The sequence below is a fragment of the Durio zibethinus genome, chromosome 5 (genome assembly GCF_047325235.1).
Source record: "Durio zibethinus cultivar Kanyao isolate XHJ-2024 chromosome 5, ASM4732523v1, whole genome shotgun sequence".
NCBI lineage: Eukaryota > Viridiplantae > Streptophyta > Magnoliopsida > Malvales > Malvaceae > Durio > Durio zibethinus.
This window is the reverse complement of record NC_143166.1, coordinates 716268-736605: the sequence shown is the minus strand read 5'-3', so window position 1 is coordinate 736605 and position 20338 is coordinate 716268. Positions and strand designations below refer to the sequence as shown.

The 20338-nt window shown below is 34.4% G+C and overlaps 3 protein-coding genes across 3 annotated transcripts; 1 reads left to right on the top strand and 2 right to left on the bottom strand.

The window, feature by feature from the left end:
* On the top strand, nucleotides 1-1970 carry LOC111281955 (hydroquinone glucosyltransferase-like). The gene has a single exon (XM_022869799.2). It carries the CDS (start codon nucleotides 398-400, stop codon nucleotides 1841-1843), a length of 1446 nt encoding a protein of 481 aa, XP_022725534.2. The 5' UTR covers nucleotides 1-397; the 3' UTR covers nucleotides 1844-1970.
* Nucleotides 1971-3596: 1626 nt separating this feature from the next.
* Nucleotides 3597-5737, bottom strand: TEM1 (AP2/B3 transcription factor family protein). Its single transcript, XM_089760454.1, has one exon. The coding sequence runs from the start codon at nucleotides 5567-5569 to the stop codon at nucleotides 4352-4354; it is 1218 nt and encodes a 405-aa protein (XP_089616580.1). The 5' UTR covers nucleotides 5570-5737; the 3' UTR covers nucleotides 3597-4351.
* Nucleotides 5738-14330: 8593 nt separating this feature from the next.
* Nucleotides 14331-20061, bottom strand: LOC111282711 (Di-glucose binding protein with Leucine-rich repeat domain-containing protein; the record flags this gene model as incomplete). The annotated part of the gene is made up of 3 exons (XM_022870923.2): nucleotides 14331-15389; nucleotides 16911-16988; nucleotides 19215-20061. Coding segments are annotated over 3 exons (1035 nt in total), but the record flags the coding sequence as incomplete, so codon positions are not given.
* Between the last annotated feature and the right edge of the window lie 277 nt (nucleotides 20062-20338).

Sequence of the window (20338 nt, the reverse complement as noted above, 5' to 3'; positions counted from 1 at the left end):
TGCATGACACTCTTAAGAAAATCGGCAATCTCTTGAAATTGATATAATAATGGCCACAGCATTATTGTTCCATGACAAAAGAAAAAGGCCCACTCTTTACTGATTGAATCGGAACATTTAACTGATTACTGGTAAAAATTAGGTATATGTATATCTTGCTTAATTCCAACAAAAAAAAAATCACTTGATTTGTTCCAAAAAAAAAATAGCGGCATTGTCCGTTAGCTAGCAAAAGCACACATTGAAACAAGAATATATTTGGTGCTAGAGATGTTTTAGTGCATTAGCATTCTACTCTCTGTATAGTTATATCCCAATTCCCTGCAGCCGCTACTTCAACCAAGCTTGCAGTCCATAGGATTCGTGTGTCGCAGCCATTTTTGTTTGGCAATTATATATGGAGGTAGGTAATCAAACCCTCATTAAGCCCCACGTAGCAGTCCTGCCAAGTGTTGGCCTAGGCCATCTCATTCCCCTCTTTGAGTTCGCTAAGCGCCTGGTGGTTCACCATGGCATCCGTGTCAGCTTACTCGTCATTACCACCGATGAACCCTCAGCTGCAAAAGATCAATTCCTTTGCTCTCCTAACTTCCCTCCTGACCTCCACATCGTCAAACTTCCTCCAGTTGATGTTGATAAAGTGCCCAGCGATGACAAGCTCATCCTAACCCGGCTCTGTGTCATTACAGAAGAGAGCCTTCGGTTCCTGAAGTCGGTCCTTGTTGCCTTAGGTAAACCAAAAGCTCTTGTTACGGACTTATTCAGTACACGAGCTTTTGATGTTTGCAATGAATTGTCAATCCCTGCCTACTTATTCTCTACTACATCTGTAGCGTTCTCTGCCTTCATGCTATATCTGCCAAAGCTTGACAGTGAAGTTGAGTGTGAATTTGTTGAACTTCCTGAACCGATTCAGGTCCCAGGTTGTACTCCTGTACGGATCGAAGACCTGGTAGACCAGGCTCGGAACAGGAAGATTGACGAGTACAAATGGTTCTTCCATCATATAAGTCGGCTGCCATTAGCCTCTGGGATATTTCTCAATTCTTGGGAGGATATTGAACCTGGGTCAATCAATTCTATAGAAGAAAATCCCTTCTTCAAGCAGATACCAGCACCTCCTGTTTACCCGATTGGACCCTTGATCAAACAAGAAGAAACATTAAGCACAGCAGATTTTGAGTGTCTGGAGTGGCTGGACAAGCAACCACCTGATTCAGTTATCTTTATGTCGTTTGGCAGTGGTGGGACTTTGTCAGTGGAGCAGCAGACTGAGTTGGCTTGGGGTCTAGAACTCAGCCAACAAAGATTCATATGGGTAGTAAGGAAGCCAACAGATGCTGCTGGTGCAGGTACATTTTTCAACTCAGGGAGTGAAGTGAATGACCCCAAAGCTTATTTGCCTGAAGGGTTCTTGAACAGGACTCAAGGTGTGGGATTAGTGGTGCCATCATGGGCTCCACAAGTTTCCATACTTGGTCATCCTTCTACAGGCGGATTCCTATCTCACTGCGGATGGAACTCATCGCTGGAAAGCATAGCTCACGGCGTGCCAATGATCGCATGGCCTCTTTATGCTGAGCAAAGAATGAACGCGGCATTGCTAGTGGAGGAAATTGGAGTTGCTGTTAGGCTAAAAGTGGAGGTAGGGCAGACAATTTTTGGACGAGAAGAGATAGAAAGAGTGGTGAGGATGGTGATGGAGGGTGAAGAAGGGAAGGTTATTAGGAGTAGGGTTAAAGAACTGAAAGAAAGTGCTGCCAATGCACTGGGTTCTAATGGCTCCTCTTATTATACGCTTTCTTCTGTGGCCCAGAAATGGAAGACTGACCTTAGTCTATGAAGCCATTATAGTTTCTCCTACCACAAGGAAAAGTTGTTTGTAAGTTGCCAGTGTCCTTAGTCGGTAAATTAATAAGTGTCCAATAAAAAATAACCTAATATATATAGTTTTATATTCTTCTTATGAAGGGACATGATTTAAAGTTGGAATCCCTTTGTTAAGGAGCAAGGTAAGGGAGTCGATTCTGTTTAAGCTTCCCATGGACTTCTCCTGTTGCGTTTTATTTGTTTGATGCGAGTGTTAGATACGAAGATGATCAGGACCTTTAGCCTTTCTAAATTGGGCCTATGGGCCTGTTGAATGACTTACTTTTCTACTTCATTAGGATTATATTATTCAATCAAGGGCTTGTTCTCAAAATACTTTGGTTTTCTAAATCCATAAAATATAACCAGAGAGGGCCCTCTGTGGAGGCGTTGGGTTGGCTACATTAAATCAAAATCAAACAGCTCATGGAGGATTGAGCCCACAATATTCTGCCGGTGCAATACATGACATTCTTCCACTTTAATCATGCAACTGGGTAAAAAGCAACTGTTGGTTTGTCACTCACAAAACTCTTTTTTTTTCTTTCGATCTTTCCATTTTCAAAAAACTTTTGAATTAAAGTCTAAAGCTCTTAAATATTTTTTTACTAGGGAACCAATTGTTTTATTTACCATTAGTCATTTAATTATTCAACTGAACAATATTTTCAAAGTATTTTCAACTAATAACAAGAAATATTAGGATACCAAAATAAATGTGGTCATAAAAAAAAAGTCAAATACTTAGAACTAAACTTGAGGTTAATGAATTTCAAAGAAAGAGAGAAACCAAAAATCATGTGCAACAATTTATTTTGAACTTAGGAGGAACATTCATGGAAAATTCTTATACGGACAAAAAAAAAAAAAAAAGTCCTTGGAATCAATCTTTGTATGCTTTTAAATTCTTATGTGTTTCCACCCTGAACTTGTCAAGTAATTAAGGGGAAAAAAATTGTCAATGATCTCATGTGGATTTCTGAGTTATTAGTGATTAAGTACTGTGTTATGAATTTCATTTGAAAATACCAGCTTTGACTGCAATTACGTACGTTGATATGAATCCCATGGGTTTTGACATTTTTCGGTAGCAAAAAAACAATGTCAAAAGTATGTAATTATGCAGTACGTATATACAATGTAGCATGTTTGCATTATTCTACTATAAATGAACCATTTGTCAAATAAGAACTTACTCGTGTATATAATTAGAAACTAGAAAAGTAATCAACACTATTATGTGTCTATTAGGAGAGCTTTATCAGTCAAACGATTCCAAAATTGGATTTGTTTAAGTATATCACCTCCACCAGACTTGATCACGTTCAGCAGTCTCCAGATTAAGAACATGGAGTTTTCCTTTTCAAGTGGTTTGATGATGGCAAGAAAGCTTTTTTCTTAAAACTATGTAACAAAATCTAAATCGAAGATTAAATCCCTGATCAGCACTACCACAAACAATTAATTGGGAAAAAGAGGAAACAAGGAAAGATTTCAAATCTCTACCACTAAATTCTCTCATAAACTTTATGGTGCAAGACCTAATTGTTGATTTGCAGCATGCATATTCATAGATTCCTTACAACAATTCTACTTTCCACCAACCTTTATCATCAATATCTACTCGGCCCCTAACATACTAAGACTCTTAATCATAGGGTTTATTTATAAATATAAAACTATTGCTTTTCGAATTTCAAAGATATTTACCCAAATCTTCATTCATCCACAACCAAATGAAATTCAGATAATGTTTTTAACGTAGGCAGAAAGTGTAACATGTCATGAAGGGCCAAACTACATCTTTGTATTGGACAAATCATGCCGCAGTAACCAATTAGCTAGCCAACAATTTTTAAGACAAAAGTTACTTTATTTGCGTACCTAATTATACTCTCTCGCCCCATTGTCTCTGGAATGAAGCATAGTTGTCAACAAATCAACATAGAGGTATCATCGGGAAAGTAACAACACCACAAAACTGCAAAGAGCTAACATGGAATTAATAAGCAAAAAGGTTGACTCAAGACTCTTTCACAAAGAAATATAGAATTCGGATTTTGTGATCATTTGTTAAAATTATCTCAAATATAAAATTATGATTTACTTTCACTTTAAGTTATCATAAACAATATATTTTATCTTAATTTAAAAAGTTAAATAATTTATCTACTTTAGATTTTATTTTTTAAAAAAATGGAATTAATATAAAACAGTACAAAAGGGCATGAACACAACATATTGACATTTATCCATTTCAATTTTTCCCTTCATTTTCTTGGAAGAAATGTTTTACATTACACCTAATTCAGCTTTCTTCAGCTTTCTTCAGCTTTTTGTCTTGTAATATACAATTCAACTTTTACAACTTGCAAATTGCAACTACACCCCTCCCCCACCCCCAAAAGTCTGCTTTCTTTCATTCCTATACCCTCTTAACATTCACAAAATTCCAAAAAAGAAAAAAGAAAATTAGGTAATGTTACAAAGCATCAATTACCCTTTGTTTCTTGCTACACTCTAATTCCAACAGCTCCATTTCTCTAGTCCTTTTCCCATTACATCCACCCAGACCATCATTTTCACTGCCAGGTATTTTAAATATGTTGACGCCAAATAGCCTGACCATTTGGACCGGCCCAACTTGGTTCTCCAAACCGGAACCCAATCCGATTCTTGCCTTCCAGTCTATGTAAAGCTGCTTCTCCGGCCCCGTTGATCTCTGAAAGCTAACAATGTCACCGGCTTTAAGGTTCTTCTCCTTAACAAAGCGGCTCCACCCTTTTGTTAAGACATAACTTTGGCTACTATTCCAATAGGAATACCTAAACCTCCAAACTTTGCCAGTGACGTCTTCGAAGTTCAAAAGAACTCCTTTCGAAGAAGCACTTCCACTTTGCAAAGGGAAGTACTTCTCCGCATGCTGCTTAGGTATTACAAGTCGATTTAACTTCCCCACATCGCTTGGAGTCACAGCTTTTTCGAAAAGCTGTTCACGCGCTTTCAGCTCAACACCAAAGGAACCAAATCCAGCGTCGTTTCTGACCACACGTTTCCCGTTCGCATCGAAGCCATAGCTTCTCCGGCTCTGCTCAAGCTCATCAGTGTAAGTATGCTTACGCAACATGTCAACAATTTCAGCCTTGGAATGTGAATTGAGGAAGGCAATTTCGATATCATCTTCCTCGGATTCTTGGAGGTGTTTGAAGTTAGTCACAGCATCACGACCCCTAAACCTTTGAGCAGCTATGTCATAGGCTTTGGCAGCCTCATCTTCTTCATTGAAAGTTCCAAGCCAGACACGTTGGTGTTTCTCGTATATCTGAGCACCCCATCGGCCGTTGGGTTGAGGAACGACGCCTTTGTACTTGGAAGAAGGGAGCTTTCTTGATTCAGCTTCGACCCCAGCTTCTGAATCCACAATCATGCTGGTTCCACTTGCCACTCGGCAGAGAGAGTTGGGAGATTTGGTAAGCGTCGGCAAAGGTGAAATGTTTGATGGAGAAATGGATATGGATATGGAATCACTAGTTGTGCTTTCATCTATGCAGCTTCTATCCATTGTTCTTTCTTGCTTCTGGGTTGTACAAACAGGAAAAAGAGATATACAGAGGATGCAGTCGTTAGAACAAGGTTTGTTTGTGTTGTGTTTTTTTGACTGAAAAAAAAGTACAAGAAGAGAGAGTTGTGGGTTGAGCATGTGTGGTGATGTGTTGTAGATATATAGGGGATAGGTAATTGTTCTAAATTCAATTGTTATTAACTTAATTATATATGTTAAATATATCTGACAATAAAATAAAGAATCATATCTTTTTTCTTGGGTTTTTACGGTAAAAGAAAGTAGAGATATATGGGGATGTGGCTTGCGGTGGGTCAAGCCTAGGAGAGGTGAAGGGATGGTAAGGAACTAGGAAGATTCACGAAGGGAGAGAGGGTGGGGACAGAAGGGAGAAAAATGATTTTTGATAATAAAAAATATCTAAGAATATTTTGTTCCATATATAGTTCAAAACTACGACTAGTATTTTTTTTTTTTTTTGAGTGTGGGGGAGGGTGGGGGGGGGGGGATTGGGAGAAAAAGGAATGGAAAAGAAAGAGTCAATAGTACGTGAGTGTTGTGGGCTGTGTATGTGAGGTGGGACCCAAGTGAGCAAGTTGATGGGGTTCACATGACTGTGGACCGTGTATTAGTGAAGTTCATCCCCCCTGAGCATTGCTGCTGACCACCAGCATGGCATGCCCTTTCTCTCCTTGTTCTTTCTCTGTTGAAACATTTATCTGATTGACGTTACATTTTTTTATATAGAATAAAATGAAATTAATCTTATCTGTGCTGCTGCTCAAAATCTGTTGTATTATTTGCTGTTGGTTTTTATTACAGCAAAGTAGAATCCGGATAAACATAGAGTTTTGAGTTCCACTAGGATGGGTAGTGGGCCTGGATCTGGATGCGAGGGGATGTATGGATAGACAGATATCGAAGACTCAACCAACGAGAAAACTCCCATAAACTATTATCTAGCTTGATCTGATTCCCTTCTCCTGATATCTAAGCTTTTCTTTGTCTTTATTGGCAAGGTTCTTCACCTCGGTACCTCCCTTCTCCTCTCCTCTCCTACTTCCCGCATTTCATAATAATAATAATAATAATAAAAAATTATTGTTATTATTATTATTATTTCTAAATTCCAACCAACATTGACATTTTCTGCTGCCAAGTGGGTTTCCCCTTGTCTCTTTTACTCTTTCTTTGTTCATGCACTATAATAATGCAACCCAAACCAAAACAACCATATCATATCCTAACTGTTTAAATCTAAGCAGTTTTTATGTCTCATTAATTACTACTAATTCTTATCATATGGACTATATATTATATAGTTTATAAAAGAAAAAAAAAAGTCACGTATATATCCCAGTTGATCTAGACGACCGTGATTAGTAGTTTTCATTATTTATTTATTTATTTATTTGGTGACATTACGATTAGAGAAATAAAAATTAGATAATGGTATGGGAAAGAGAGGATATTGTACGGAGTAGTCCGAGGACCCACAATCAAGTTGATTAAAAACCAACCGCTGTAGACGGTGGTGGCTCTTTGGTTTTGCCATTGGTTTTGATATGAGTGGGGTCCTACTCGGAGATTTCACTTTGTTTTTTCCTTCAAATTCTGCTTTTATTTTACTAGTATAAATGCATAAATAAAATAAACAAATTATATAGGCAGAGGGATTGCGGATAGATTAACATGAGAATGGAATTGTCTTTTACTTGGAAAATCAGGGTTTGTAAGTTTTGAATTATTTTTATTTATTTATTTATTTAAAGATAGAGAGTTTTAAAGCAATTTGGTATTCCATAAAATTAAAATAATAATAATAATAATAATAATAATAATAAACAGTAGATATATGGTATTATGATGCCAAAGGAGAATTACGTAGTAGATCCATGGTACAAGAAATTAGTGGTACATTCACTAGAATATAAAACTTAGTTTTCTCACAATATTTTTTAAAATTTTTTTTTAACTGATTTTGGGGTGGGTAAATATTGAAATTACGTATATCACATGCATCCTTTGACTCAAAAGTAAAGGAAAGAAAGACTTGGTCCATCTCCAAAATTAAAAAAAAAAAAAAAAAGAAAAAGAAAAAAGGGAATAGATTTGTTTCGGTGCAGAAAAAGCTAAGACTATGCATACGTAGAAAAAGAAATTAGAAAAAAAAAAAAAAAAAAAAAAAAAACAACAGCACAACTTAAGAATGTATGCAATAAATCACAAGATGTCCATGCAATCATTTTAGCATGAACATCAATTTTCTGAGTGCAACAATAAATTTGGAGAAAATATAACAGGATAACTATGTGCAATATTTACCTTTAATTAAAATCAACTTCATTTTAAAATAAGCAATACTTAAAAGATAATTAAAAAAACACATAATATGTCTCTTTTGTCTTTTTTTTTTTTTGAGGATTATCTCTCTGTCTCTGAATTCCTGTCAGACAAAGTTTCCCTTTTTTTTTTCTTCCTTCTTGCTTTTCCCTTCCTAGAAAAGAAAAAATCCAGATTGATTTTGTATGTTGATACGGTTTGTGATTCTCTTACATTATCAACTTTATTTCCACAATTAGGTCGGCTGCCTGAATCAACCAATTGGTAGGGGCCACGTCTCCCCCCATTATCATTTAATTTAATTTCTATATGCATAGTATGATGTGTTTTATACGTCAAATTTTATCCAATATGACAATGGAATCATCAACAACTAAAAACACTTCCCCCCTTAATTTTGCCTTTTTTATATATACTACTAGTAAATTGATTAATATTAATTAAAGCACTGACTGACCTTTACCACAAATATATTACTACTTGTTACTAAAACCTAATTTAAGGATTAATCTACATTATCTTCCTGCATGCCTATCACATGTTTGATTCCACTAAACAATCCGTTGACTGGTTTAAAAGAATCTTAATAATCCTTAATTTAAATGTTGATATATATCTTATCAAAACGAAAATTGTTATATATATATATACACATGGGAATGGGATAAAGTTCATCAACAACGGTTGGCTGCACTTTGGTTTTGTTTCCTATCCTTTAATCATCATCTCCATATACCCTTTTATTTCATAATGGGTTTTGAGTAACTCACTGAATGGATGGTCCATCCATCATCTCTTGCGCTTTATCTCTTTGCTTGCCTCCCTCACCTGCCCATCCCTTATATTGTTGGTTTCTTTAATTTCAAACGTGTTGTCACTGGCACTTAATTCCTTATTATAAATTAGTTAGTGCCTATAGTATGTTTCGAAAGCAAATCCATGCGTTTATCTACTTCTTTAACTTTGCAACAAAATAAAACCTTTGTGATTATCTCAATGGAATTATAAATTTCTCTTCATGTGAATATCATGCATGCTCCCACTTTCCCACTACCTAGGGCATTTTCGGTTGTAGATGACTTAATTTATGACTCAAGAAGGCTGCGCCATGTCAGATCCACCGACGCCCATGCCATGTCAATTTTATAGATAAATAGATAGATAGATAGATAGATGTAATTTTTCATTTGTGACAAAATCATGTGTGTGTGTGTGTGTGCGTGTGTGGAGGAATCTTGAATTTGGATGCATGCTCTAGGAAAATTGTGGTTTAAGAATGCTTTTGTAGTGTCTATTGATCCTTACGATAACATCCAAATTAATTATGACAAAGATATATAATCATATCTACATAATATAAAAAAAAAAAAAAAAAAACTTGACTACGTACATTTACCTTTTAGTATTTTTTTATGATCTCAAGGTATTTGGAAGTTTGATGATATATACGTAAATTATAATAAGTTATAATTACACTTATATGATATGAAAATGAAGGGGCGTCAACTTTTTCTGTTGCTAATACGACTTAAATCATTAAAATTTAATAATTGTATTATAATTAATAAAAAAAAAAACTAAGCCACTCGTTGTTCAATCGTTATCAATACCCCATGATTAGTGATTAGAACTTGAGGAAAATGTGATTAAAATTAATAGTAATTATTACAAAATTAATTGCTGATCGATGATTATGGACTATAAATTATACAGCATGCAATATTCTTAAAAGGTATTTCATAAAATGTGATTAAAAAAAAAAAGTAAACATATTTGGGATAACGCTACTTCAGTAGTGATTAAAGGAAACTGAATCTAAATTTTACTTTTGCAATTTGCACCATATCAAAGAACTATAATCATTAATATTATCATAAAAAGTTAGTAACTACCCCACAAAAATTTTAAAAAAAAAAAAAAAGGTGTATTTTTTTTCTCCTTTTAATCTCTTTTTCTTCACATTAACCTAAACTAACAAAAGAAAAATCTACACCTTTTACTTTATGGAACAAAAAAGAAAAAGGAGAAGGAAAATATTGATTTGGGATTTATGGAAGTTTTTGCCTCGTCAGCTACACCCATGATTCCATCCCTCTTCCTCCCTTTGTTTGTTTTCTTATTATCCCTTTCCAACTTTCTTCTTCACACTGTTCACAGACGCAACCATCTCCCAATTGCCGACGAAAGAAAAACACTTTAAAAGTATTAATAAAAAATTATTTTTATGGATTAATTTATTTTAATTTATTTATTTTTTTTTTCTCAAGTTTAGTTCAATCTAATAGAAAAATTAAACAAAAATATAAAATATAAAACCGAGTTGCTACTTGCTTGTTAACCGACGTGGACAGCGACCAACCTTTTCGGGTCAACCCACGTGATGCTATCATCTCCACAACTAAGCCACACGCTTTACTTCGATCGATGTTATAATGCAAAATAGTATTATTATAATAAAGATTTATTATAATTATAATATGAGATGGAACAGGTATCAAATTTAATGAATTTAATGTAAAAATGATTATATGTATTTTATTATTTATTTATAAGATTTTGAATTACAGAATAGAAAAGATAATCTATCTTATTCTATATATGTATATATGGTTCAATCTTCTTTATCTTTTTTTTTTTAATAATCCAAACTTCTTTATCTTAATATTTCAATAATTGTAAAATGTGTAATTACATTTGATAGAGGGAAATATTCTTGTATTCCTAAATTATGAATGCTTGAACTTATAAAGTAAAAAAGATATGATGAATTTGAAATCAGCCTAATATATAGCATGAAATATGAATAGTATAGAAAATTGCATATTCATTTGCTTACTTTAGGAACACCTGAGGTGAGAGTGGTTAATAACTAACCAAAGCTTGGGGTAATGAAACCAAACTAAACGTAGCCTAACTTTGGATGGAAGTGTCCAACAGGAAATCTTCGTCAACAACAGCCTTTTTTTATACTAAAGATTACTAGTTGAAGCAAAATATATCAAAGACACAGGCAAGCCAACATAGTTGTTAATAGTATGTGGGAAAAAATGAGGCTAATAAATGGGGGTGAGTTGAGTGGTGGATAAGGCAATAGGGGTTACTATATTTCATGTAACTGGAAGTTGCTTTTATTGACTAAGAAGGAATCAAAGGCATGGTTTGGAAGAAAAGGAGTCCCTACCATCCCCACTGTACGTCATTTGCCACAGAACTCACTCTTCCCGTTGGCTGAGAGGTTGTGTCAGAGCCAGAGAGACCTAATCGGGGGAAACTAAGAACTGAAGAGATAAGAAACAGTTTTCTTTGTCTTTTGCCTGTGCGTAATTTTCTGCCATCCCAATTAGATTGGACAGCAGTAGCAGGATAACTTACATCCTAAAGTATTCTACGCAAAACTATTTCTTTCCATTCCATTAATCTTCTTGTGTCTCACTTTAAGTTTTTTTTTTTTTTTTTTCAAATTTTTTTTTTTGAAAACAAAAAAAAAAAGTATACATTAAAATAAGAAGGAAGGAATCTTATATAATATTTCAAGAAATTACGGTGAGTAAAGAGAACATTTGATCTCTATGTTCTAGAATTTACACCAAAGAAGGGGGAAAAAAATGAGGAGACGACTTTGACGTTGATCACTTGGGTCCTTTTCATATTGACCAAATATATAAATGGAATGATATGGTTTTTGATCTTTCATAACTGTCTCAAGTAATGGGTCAAGGAACAACAAAATTAGCTGTCCAATTTTACTTTCTTGAGATGGTTTTTCAAGAGTCTTCAAATGTAGGACCATCTAATTTATAATAAATCAATTGGTTAATTTGTTTCCCATCAATAAAATCATCTAAAAGTTTACAAACATAAAGTGAAAATAACATATATATATATTATTAAATATTAGTAGTATTTTGTTAATAGAAAACCCATCTTAGTTAATTTTGATAGCAAATATCTTTCTTTTATACATGTATATTGGAGCAGCCTTGGCTTGGCCTTGGGTAGAGTAAGGATAAGGACAGGAGTGAAATGGAATTATGTTGCCGACATGGCACGCATGAACTGAATGTTGTAGAAGTCAAATAAAAATTTGGCCAACTTGAGATGGATGGGAGCTGTGGTTGGCTGGCAAACGGCATTTGAAAACTTACTCTTTGTTTTCTTCTGTTGCAGAGAGATAAGCACTCAATTTTCTTAGTCAATCCTCATCTCATCTCCCATCCCAAACCTATTACTACTACTTGCTTTATTTATAGTTTATACAAACAAATTAGGGTTCAAATTCAGTGGCACACGCCAGAAATTTAATTTCTTTATTTATTACACTAATTAAATGCCAATATGGAGATCAACCAAGTCAAGAAATTGCCAAACAATTTATTGAAAAGGGTGGGGAAATAGAAACTTATTATTGGAAGTTTTCTGTATGCTGCGTTAGGGTGTTAATTAGGTTTAAAAAGCATTAAACTTGGGACATGTAGAGTTTAACAAATTAAATTAGATCAAAAATAAATATTCAAGGGTGGACTGGAGGTATCATAGCAATTGGCAGCAATGCTGAAAATAATTTAACAAGTGGGATGGAAATGCTGACTACTCTTTGTTTTGATGGTTACGTTTCTTAACATCTAATTACACCCATATATCAAATTTTATTTAGTTGGATTTTTAGTTATATATTCATGAATTATACATCCATTTTCACGTAAATTCTTCTCTTTCTTTTTCTTTTTTTTCCCCTTTACAGACAGTATGCATTCATAAAATCATAAAACTGAAACCTAAAGCCAATACAAATCCAAAAACCCAAATGACCTATAAAAATAAAAAAGACAAAAAAAAAAAAAGGAAAAAGAAATTGCTTAGTGCTGCTGTTGTAGTAGTTATTTCTTCTCCATTTTTTCTTGTTCTCAATTTTCCTGTTGCCCAGACAGACAGCCTCCTCAGAAGAAAAGTCAGTAGTCTAAAGCCTTTATTAATTTCAAATGAATGAATGAATGAATGACCCCAAAATGGGGGAAAATTAAATTGGAAAAACATGTGCCACCTAACATCTGTTGGATCCCATTTTCCTTGCAGAAACCAACAAACAACAACTAAACAAAAATATCTGACAAAGAAAAATTAAAAAAAAAAAACACCCTTATTCCAAACCGAATTTTAAGTTCCAATAATAATGTTTATCTGTCAAAGGTAATTGTTTCCACAATGACAATGGTAGTGTTAGTCGTAGTACAAATTAAGTTTGTTTCTTTCGATCAGACTACGTGGCCTTGTTTCTCCCATGTAAATTAATATTAAACAAATCAGTTGAAATCTACAGAAATATGCATCAGAAAATGCGCATGTAGACTTTGATTGTCTTTGTATTAAAGAAAATTTTATGATGTACGGATTTCTGATTAGTTTTTTTCTTTCTTTCTTTCTTTCGAAAGGCAGTGAATTCAGATAATACGGAGCTGATGGTCAAAGTTCAAAGTGTGCTTATTCATAGTTGCAGTTGGCAAGTGAAAAAAAATGACAGAAAAATAATTCTATTCTATAAATGCATGAGAAAATCGTACTTGCATTATTCTATGTTTTGTAAATCAAACATTAAATTAAAATAAAATCAGAGTTTGCCATAAACAATAGTCAACTTGGGTTAATGGTTTGCATCGTGAAGTCAATGCCTCCTTTCAAGGTTTTAATGCGATCCAAATTCTCTTTATCAAGTTTGCCGACTCCAAATTTCAAGTCCCTCTCCAACTTTTTGATTAGTCTAATCTGTTTTTTTATTAAATATCACGATATAAGAATTCATAAAAAAAATTAAACAATCAATTACAATTAGAGTATTGTTCATGGAAAATCCAAGAGTTTTTAATTTTGATGCCAAATTTATTAAAGCTTTGTTTGTTTAGTTGGGGCCTCAATGAAACGAGGGTTAACCAGCGACCTTACATTAATCTCATTTTTCTTTGTCTGTTCAAAGCCACTTTTTATATTTCAATATATGGCATCTACAGTGCACCCGTAATCAGTTTCGTCAAGTTTGAACTGAGTTTAGAATATATAAATATATATATATATATGTATGTATGTATCTTAATATTAGAAAAGCAGAGAAAATGAGATCGCAAGAACATGGTGAAGAATAAGGAGACTAGCACGTGGTGTCATAATAAGGGGCATATAAACAAAATCCAGTCTGAAAGATTTGTTTATGAGGAACTACATTAGGATCAAATTCATTTCAATACTAAGCATAAGGAGACAAGTCAATAAACGACGACTAATCCTACGATGGACCATGGAAGATAAAAACGACCAGATAAATCAATAGATGCGCTAGTGCTGCATCCTGTTCCTGTAACTCCCATCTGTTTCTCCCATAGTTTCTCACCAATAATAATAATAATGATTTTGAAAGATTCAAAGTCATTGCTTGCTTTGTGTTTTGACATTTTTGACCGAATCAAATATGAAACTATCACATTACTGCCATTGGATTTCTTGGACCTGAAAAAACTGAGCTGTATGAAACCCTTTCTTACGCTACTGCACCCCCCCCCCCCCCCCCCCACTTGTCTCGTCTTTGATTTATGCAGTCTGCACTGACTGCTGCTTGTAAGTAGCCACCCTTTTTGACTTTGTCTGTCGAATGCTTAAATCTACTACACGAGTTTATTTAGTGCAGATTGGTTGGCAGTAATTAAAACGTCTTTCCAACCGACTTCTTTTTTTGGCTTGAATTCCTCTTCACTTACATGCTTCGGATTGCCCAAATTCATGTATATACATACCATTGGAATTAGATTTGTATAATGAGGACTGTATAACCCGCACTCTATATTTTTCTCGCAACTAATTGGATAGACACAATAAACTAAAGACAACGTTAAGCAAGAAGAGCAAGCTTTGGAAAGTTACCGAGGAAAAAAAAAATCACCTCATTTAATAACAAAGAACAGGCAAAGCTTACAATATGAAAATAGAAAATTAAAGCAGACTTGCAGAGCACAAGTAAAACAACTTGCCCAAGTTCGTTCATATTTTACACTGAATGCAGAAACATTTAGTTTATGAAACAATTAAAATCAAAAGAAGAAAGAGTGTGCTGTATAGTATTGTGATAAGAATCAGCTAAAAGTTGATCAGGCAGCGGACACAAACCTGGGACCTCTTGGTTTACATTAGTGCTGTCATTTATAAAATTGAAGTGTGGATTTATTATCTAATGCTCACCCAATGTCACAAAATGGGTCATGATACATCAGTGGTCTCATCTCTTTGTTTATCAGTGAGAAAAAAAAAGTGAGATACAATGCATTTTACCGGAGAATGCAACTTTCTAAGACCCCATTTGGTTCGAATTGTTGAAGGAAGCCAAATTCACGAACTCCTTATGAAGTGGTACAGCAATTCACATCTTTTATGGTATTCTCTATAATTGCATTCATGGCCCCCTCTATGCCCTCTTGGCGAGTGGACAACTATCACAATCACTACTCTCCCTTTCAACAAGGCTACTAATGAGGATTAAGAGGAAGTGATGGCAATCCCTTCGCATGCTGCCTCTCCATTTCAAGAAGCATCAAGGACTTCTGTCTTTGATACATGTTCCACTTCGCAGCAAGCACTGGAAAAAAAAAAAAAAAGGTTATCTCTCAAAAGTTAAAATCAAAACGACAGCAAAGAGTTAAACAAAATGCATACTACCCGATTAGCTGTTAAAAACAAAAAGGTCTAACATAAAACTAATGTCACATTTGAATGTAATGCCTCTATTCTGTTATAATCAAAACTAACATCATACTAAAGTTAAAATCAAAATTAAAGTCACATTTAAATGCAAATGAATTTACAGTATAAGAATATGTGACAGCAGTGCTCAAGCCCTCTATTGCAGAACATAGGAAAGCTGCAATGCCTCTATTGTGTTATAAATTTTCAGTTTTGCAAAAATGTAGGGAGTTATTAAGGGAAAGATGCCTATTGACAACTGCCTCAATAGAGACCAGCCTATAACAAACATTAGAGGAAATCGGCATCTTGTGAAAAGCAATAAGCACTTCTCATTGTCACTTTACAGATTTAGGCCCCATTCCCTGCAATAAACTAACATATAATGTCTAAACAGTCCTGGTTGTGCTTATTAGTCAATCAGATTTATCTAAATTTGAGTCCATCAATGAATCATAGCCCTGGATTGGGATATCATTCAAGATTCCAATGATAGATCTAATAAATTTTAAATTTAAGATTGGAAGAATTTACCTCAGGTTTTATGTGATTGATAAGAACTTTAGCTCCCAAAACAGGAATCAAGTCCAGTACTGGTCCTAAAGTTTAGTAGTTAAAATTAATTTGTTAGCTTGGAGCTTTTGGAGTCCGGATGAGTGCTCTACCAGCCTATCGATTTTAATTTTTGCTTCTTTAAGTGATAGTTGTAATATATACAACGGCAGGTCATGTGATGACAAGAATAAATGTGTAACTTATCTTAATACTGAAACACAAATCAAGCAGAGACAACCAATAAAATTGAACTTCTGAGATAATACTTACTCATTAAATCTGAAGGTAGACCAAAATCATAATCATTTTTACCCTGCCTAGTACAGAATATGTAGATCACGAATAGTAGCATTAAAACAAAAAGGAAGCATGATAGGCCTATTGCAATTTTACCACCATTAGATAAGTGGCCATTCTCCCAAAACAGACAATCCTGAAAGGAGGTACCCTACACAAGCCTTTGTTACCAGAGAGACTGGAGAAAAAAAAACAGCTAATTTAATAATAAAATTGTATAAAAATATAGATATTTATAAAATTTGAAAGGCATAATTAGAGAAATTAAAGCAGACAGTTAAGATCAAGGCGAAAAGAGAAATTAATTTTTCCACAAAATATGAAAAGAATAAATGAAGCCAAGGAAGATTCATATCTCCTGTAAGGCACTAAACTAGTTGACCATAATGATGAAAAGTTACACAAAGGGGAAAAAGTTGAAAAATGCAAACAACCGTCATCTATATGCATGCATGTAAAGCAGATAAAGGCATATCATGCAGGGAAATGAATTTTAAAGCTCTGAAAGTTTATTGAAATTCAAAACAAAAACATAATAAAGAATAAATTCAGAAATATAACATACTCAATGGTTCCACCATGCACACCAACAGAATAAAGTTCTTCTGGTACTTGCTCTTCCAATAAGTTATTATTAAGTCTCCTGAAAAATATACAAGCAAAATTGTAATGTCAAAAGAAAAGAAACATGCCTTAGAAAATACATGGACACATAAAGCCACACAAATAATGAAAGTGAGAGAGTTTAAATAGATCAAACAAGAGAGCAATTTTGGTATATTTGATCAATTTTCCAAAAAAATCGGGAAATACATAGAAATGTAAGTCATAAGGTCCATGAAATCCTACTCATGCAATATGATCCACAATGGACTAAGTGTAGGGCAACAAAGTATCAACTTGGCAGAAAATATAATGTGCCTGGGCTGAGAATGCTACAGTGGATGTGTACACACAAGGAGAAATAAAAATGGGAATCAATATACAAGGGACTTGCATGGCACTCATTGAGAACAAAGTTAGAGAAACATGTTTAAGGTGGTTTGGACATCTAAATAAGATGCCCTCAAATGCCCTTGAGATAACATGTGATTTATTGGAAGATATCTATGTCAAAGATGAAGATGCAAAATGACACAGAAGAAACTATAAAATGGACCTCATTTTCACTTAGATTACAGAAGATATGGCCGTGCATAGACAAAGAGGCTTAGCATATCATAATATTTATCAAAAACATATTTAGATAATGCAATTATTGAAAATTTTAGTTTGCATGAATAAAGGAATCGTTAGAAGCATGTGCAGAACAATGATGTAAAAAATGAAAAATTAGTGTTAAATTCTGTGAAAAGTATGGGAACAACACGTAAGCAAGCAGCAGATTTGAAGACATTAAACTTTCTGGTATGGAACCTGAGAATTGATTGTTCAACAAATCCCTGCAAAATACAATTTAAAAGCAATACATTCAATTCATGAAAAAAGTTGATTCACGGATTCAAGATTGAGCCACCACCTTGCAAGTCCATGAATTTTGAAACTTTCAAGGAAAAATTAAAAGAATAGTACGAAATGGAGAAGGAAATGTTACTGCAAAAAATCAATCTTTAACTACTCCGTAAAGATTTAGAGCATATGGACAGTGAAAATGCATACAGATATTTAAACAGAATAGAACAGAACAGAGGAGAAAGAGAAGATAACTTCTGATTGATTGATATGAGAATTACAAGGATTTAAATAGACTACCCGAGCATAAATCTAGGAACTAAATAACAACCTAATCACCTAAAAATCCAAATCTGTTAATACTTAACAGTTTAGATTTTATAACAAGATCCTGATATTTCTAAAAGATAAACCTTAATTAAGCAATATTTATGCTAGTTAAGACAAAAGCTATCTAATAGAAGAGCAAAAAAAAATGATAGAAAAAAAAGACATAAAAATCTACAGCACAAACCCAATTAAACAATATTTTTGCTAATTAAGGAAAAAAATCTAGAACTTAAAGAAAAGAATGTTACAAAAAAAGACTCTTATAAGAGTCTCACACTAATGAAAGAATTAGAACTTACAATCACTAAGGGATTTTTGACCAAGCCCAATTGGTAGAGTGCCCTCCAAAGAATAATATTTACAATTTTCTCAACTTTTCTACCTATTCACTTTTTAAACCAAGAAAATCAATATGCCTTTTAAGAGTCCGTTCATTGTTCTTCAAGGAAGTCCCGATCCTTCATTCCAATGTCAAACATTAAGGCCATTGAGGGGTATATTCCAGTTTCCAATGAAATTAGAACACGAAGCATATATTCACCATTCTCGCTCACCAAATTCAGATATTTATCACAGCCATCTATCTTCTGCCAGATCCACTTGATGGATGGCTGTGATAGGATGACCATCCCTAGTGAGTAATTATAATATTTCTCAGGGAAATTTCCATCAACCAAGCATTCCCTGAAAATAAAAAACATGAACATGCTACAACCTAGTTTCTAATTTGCTTAAACTAATGTTAAACTATTAAAAATAACCTAAGAGCAACCTTTAACATTTACTTAACCTAACAGCAATTCTGTAACATTTACTTAAAAACATCAAAGTTTTCAGTTTTCCTTATGAGAACTCCTGTCTCCCCATCACACCCACTTTAACATAGTAATAGTTATTATCATCATTGAAAACAGAAAGCTGCCAAATTGTTGCTTCTAAAACTACCCAAAAAGTCTAATTTTCTTACAGAAGAAACCAATCAATTCAAGGACAAACCAAACTAACGTAAGCAACTTTCAACTCAACATGCATATTATTATCAACAAAAGAAAAAAGTCGATATACATAACAAATTCCGCATTTTTACCTTGCTCAGGAACGGTGGACAAATCAGCTGAAACCATAGCGTAATTTTCCAGCCCAATCAATGGAGCCCCTACTACAGGCAACAATTTTACATTCAATACAGAACTGCTCAAATTCTTCTCAGCAACCACTTCCTTGTATGTATCCACTTTACTCACATTCTTCTCGCTGACCAGCTCATCGAACACCCTCTCCCCTGCCTTTTTAACAGTCGAATCAATCTCCGCAAAGTGAAAGCACACCAAATAATCAAGCTTCGCATCAACTGCCAATTCATATTCCAAACCACTGTCAGTTGTCACCGCCAATTGGTACAATTTCATCGGAAAGTAATTCGGTGTTTGTTCGTTAATCGTTATTTTTTCTTTACTGGTTATAACTCTAGCGGACTTAGAATCTGCAGTTCGGAAATCAGAATCGGATTGCCAAGAGCGGCCGAATGGGTCCGGGTCGGAAGTGAAACCGAGTCCCAATTGTGGTGAAACGGGATAGAGTCTCCCGTAGTTGACTAGAATGTAGCTGTCGCCGGTTCCGGCGGAGTTGTAAGACAAAGGATTGATCTTGACGATTTCGAGGGAGCCGATGAGGAAAGGGTCAGTGGCAATGCTGTAAAAACAGAAATCGAGTTGACCGTCTTTGACGAAGGCGATGAGATCGGAGTAAGAGCGGGAAAAGTAAGAGGATGATGGTGGGACTGGGGAGGGAGGCCCGACCAGGACAGGCCAGGCCGAATACCTATAGGATATCTGAAAATGATGGGAAAGTAGAGACGACACATTGACTTCAGCATTTAACGAGAAAGCGGTTGACAGATGATTACCCGTTGTACAGTGTTGAGTGACAGTGACTGATGGTTAAAGTTGTGAGAGGATTAGCCCATCTCCAAGCCGAACAACCTACCCATTCGAAGCCAGCAAATTATATTTTATCGGATTTTTTTTTTTTTTTGGTTTTACAGATATATATATATATATATTTATAAACAAACTATATTATTGCCAAACATTCCCCATCAGATTAGTATGATATAACAAATCCATATTTATACTAGTACAGTCTTAAGGCAAGTTTAGGCATGAAATAATTAAATCTAAAATTAATTTTGTAGAGATGAGAACAACGTTT